Source organism: Amphiura filiformis, chromosome 3, assembly GCF_039555335.1.
Source record: "Amphiura filiformis chromosome 3, Afil_fr2py, whole genome shotgun sequence".
Classification (NCBI taxonomy): Eukaryota; Metazoa; Echinodermata; class Ophiuroidea; order Amphilepidida; family Amphiuridae; genus Amphiura; species Amphiura filiformis.
This window is the reverse complement of record NC_092630.1, coordinates 85513940-85517182: the sequence shown is the minus strand read 5'-3', so window position 1 is coordinate 85517182 and position 3243 is coordinate 85513940. Positions and strand designations below refer to the sequence as shown.

Genomic DNA, 3243 nt, shown 5'->3' with positions numbered 1-3243 from the left:
ATCTTTAAACATCAGTCAACTATATGATTGATGTTATTAATCAAAAGCATTAACTGACTGAGTAGGAACAATTTTTACACATGGTTAATATTGAAACACTGAATTTCAAGAAACACTGTTTTTTGACATAGGTCACTATGCCGTAAATGCGACGATTTGTTCCCTCCTTCAGCCAGCGTGTCGTTATGCTTGCTTTTTGGTCTATGATCTGCGCCTCCGCCATCTCAACACTTTTCTTTGAGCATTTGTAAAGCTTTTGGCACTTTTCTGATTTGTGTTCTACAAGCCTTGTTCCGAATAAGCGACCCGTTTCACCGATATATATCGGGACAGCAATGGATCTCATACATTGCCTCGGCTGTCTGTAATGGGTCGCGTTTGTCCTTGGGGTGCACAAGCAAGTTGCGTAGTGTGCGGTGGGGTTTAAAAATCATGTTTCCTGAAAATCCTGGAAACACAAAACCTTTGTTATTTTCTTTATCTTTGGTTTTGGATTATTTTTATTACTTCTTTCACTTTGTGTGATAGGGTACCAACTCATAAAGACCAATATTTACAGTTACAATCCCCCATATATCTGAAGTTGTAAAAACCGGTAAAAACCGGCAGGAATTATAGCATAGTCACCAAGAAGCCCAAGCTTGATGCTGATGAACTTGCAAACTACCGTCCGATATCTAACCTGACCTACTTAGGCAAGCTGATTGAGCGCGTAGCCATTTCTCAACTTCAGGCATATCTGCATGATAATGACCTCAACGCCTCCAAACAATCAGCGTATCGTGCACATCACAGTACTGAGTCTGCATTGCTCCGTGTTCAGTCAGACATTCTTTGTGCACTTGACAAAGGTAACGAGGCCATTCTTGTCCTCCTTGATTTTTCGTCCGCTTTCGACACAATAGACCATCAGTTATTGTTTCAGAGATTAGCTGACAGATATGGCGTGTCTGGTACTGCACACATGTGGATTAAATCATATCTCGAGAATAGAACACAATCTGTCGTCGTGAAAGATGCAGTTTCAACCAGTGTTTCTCTCAGCTGCGGAGTACCGCAGGGATCGGTCGCTGGCCCATTACTTTTCACCATGTACAGTGCCCCTATGCAAGATCTTATATCTGCACATGGTGTGCATACTATGGTGTATGCAGACGATACACAACTATATATGTGTTTCCACCCTGATGATCGAGCTCAGGCTATTGAAGTGATGGAAAACTGCATTGCGGATGTGAGATCATGGGCCGTTGCAAATAAATTGGTCCTTAACGATGCCAAGACCGAACTCATCCATGTCACTTCCCGCTTCTCAAACAGACCTGCTACAAACATATCGCTTGTAATCGGGGATTCCGTGATCAATCCTTCAAGTGGTGCGCGCAATCTAGGCGCTGTAATGGATTCCCACTTTTGTATGAAAGAGCACATCGACAGCATCTGTAAGTCTGCCCTAGTTGCAATTCGTAGAATTGGTCAAATCAGATACTATCTTGACGAGGTCAGCACAGCGAGATTAGTTCATGCATTTGTTACATCACGGATCGACTCCTGCAACTTTTTATTATACGGCCTTCCGGATAGCTATATCTCCGCAAGTTGCAACGAGTTCAAAACACTGCAGCCCGGCTCGTCACTCGCACCTCCAAGTATCAACACATTACTCCTATTCTACAGGCACTTCACTGGCTCCCTGTCCAACAGCGGATAATCTACAAGATTCTTCTCATGACCTTCAAGGCTCAAAATCAACTTTCTCCTCTGTACATCTCAGAGTTCATCTCGCACTACAATCCTAGTCGCAAACTTCGTTCATCTTCTAAATCGCTTCTCTCAGTCACATGTCGTCCATCCACCAAGTATTATGGGGAAAGATCATTCGCGTTCGCTGCACCGTTTCTTTGGAACACCCTGCCACATAGCATTCGTTCTGCTAACTCACTGTACTCTTTCAAGCGACTTCTGAAGACGCATCTTTTCATTGTTTGATTCATCTGTGATTTTGTTGTTATATATTATGTTTCAATTTGCTGAGGGTGATGTGCTAGAAACCTCTCCCCTCAGCAGGGTGTTGTGCCACCCCATTTCGTGTATTATTTATCGCCTGATAGTTATCGCTGTTTTTCGTCAACTATTTTTAAATATTTTCTGTGTTATTCTTGCTGAGGGTGACGCGCTGGTAACCTCTCCCCTCAGCAGGGTGTTGTGCCACCCCGTATTTCGCGATTTTGCATATCTTGTTATTAATTCGTGCTGCTTTATTTATTATGTTTCTAGCTGAGGGTGACGTGCTGGCAATCTCTCCCCTCAGCAAGGCGTTGTGCCACCCCGTATGTCGCGATTTTACATTTTGCTATTAATTTGTTGTGCCACCCCGTATTTCGCGATTTTGCATATCTTGTTATTAATTCGTGCTGCTTTACTTATTATGTTTCTAGCTGAGGGTGACGTGCTGGCAACCTCTCCCCTCAGCAGGGTGCTGTGCCACCATCATATTGCTGTAATTCCATGCTGAAATATTTCTCGTTCTGTCTGTTTTGATCTTATTCGCCATTTAATAATTATTATGTTTTTATATTGATCATGTTGAACTTTGTTTTTGCTATAATGGACTGTAATATAATAAGGTCTTTGTTTATATTGCCTAGTGTATGCATATGTTTTGCTACCATGCGTCTTTCACTTGGTTTGGGACCCTTTGCTCGTTCTTATTTGTTCTCCATTCCTTGTGAGGGATGCTTGGTGTAGCCTAATGTAGTTTGTATTTTAAGGTGTATTCTTTAAGGATTTTTGTTCACTGATATTTTGTGTTTACTTTTATGTATACATGTGTGCTCTGTAAAGCGCATCGAGACTTTTGTATGTTGCGCTATATAAATCTCTTTTATTAGTATTATTATTATTAAAAAGAGGGTATCAAACAAGCCCTCGCACAGTGTGGGTATCCAGCATAGACCATCATTATGTCATCGAAAGCTGTTCTTCTCTTCTCTCTCTTCTCTTCTCTTCTCTTCTTCTTCTCTTCTCTTCTCTTCTCTTCTCTTCTCTTCTCTTCTCTTCTCTTCTCTTCTCTTCTTCTCTTCCCTTCTCTTCTCTTCTCTTCTCTTCTCTTCTCTTCTCTTCTCTTCTCTTCTCTCCTTTACCCCTTTCTTTTGTTTTCCCCTTTTCTTTTTCTTTTCTTTTCTTTTCTTTTCTTTTCTTTTCTTTTCTTTTCTTTTCTTTTCTTTTCTTTTCTTTTCTTTT

General features: G+C 41.2%; 1 protein-coding gene across 1 annotated transcript; it reads left to right on the top strand.

Moving 5' to 3' along the window:
* The first annotated feature begins 1090 nt into the window (after positions 1–1090).
* On the top strand, positions 1091–1711 carry LOC140147570 (uncharacterized). The gene has a single exon (XM_072169350.1). It carries the CDS (start codon positions 1091–1093, stop codon positions 1709–1711), a length of 621 nt encoding a protein of 206 aa, XP_072025451.1.
* The last annotated feature ends 1532 nt before the right edge of the window (positions 1712–3243 follow it).

Excerpts from the sequence above, each read along its gene's own strand:
- LOC140147570 (XM_072169350.1), top strand. The coding sequence starts at position 1,091 with ATGTACAGTGCCCCTATGCAAGATCTTATATCTGCACATGGTGTGCAT.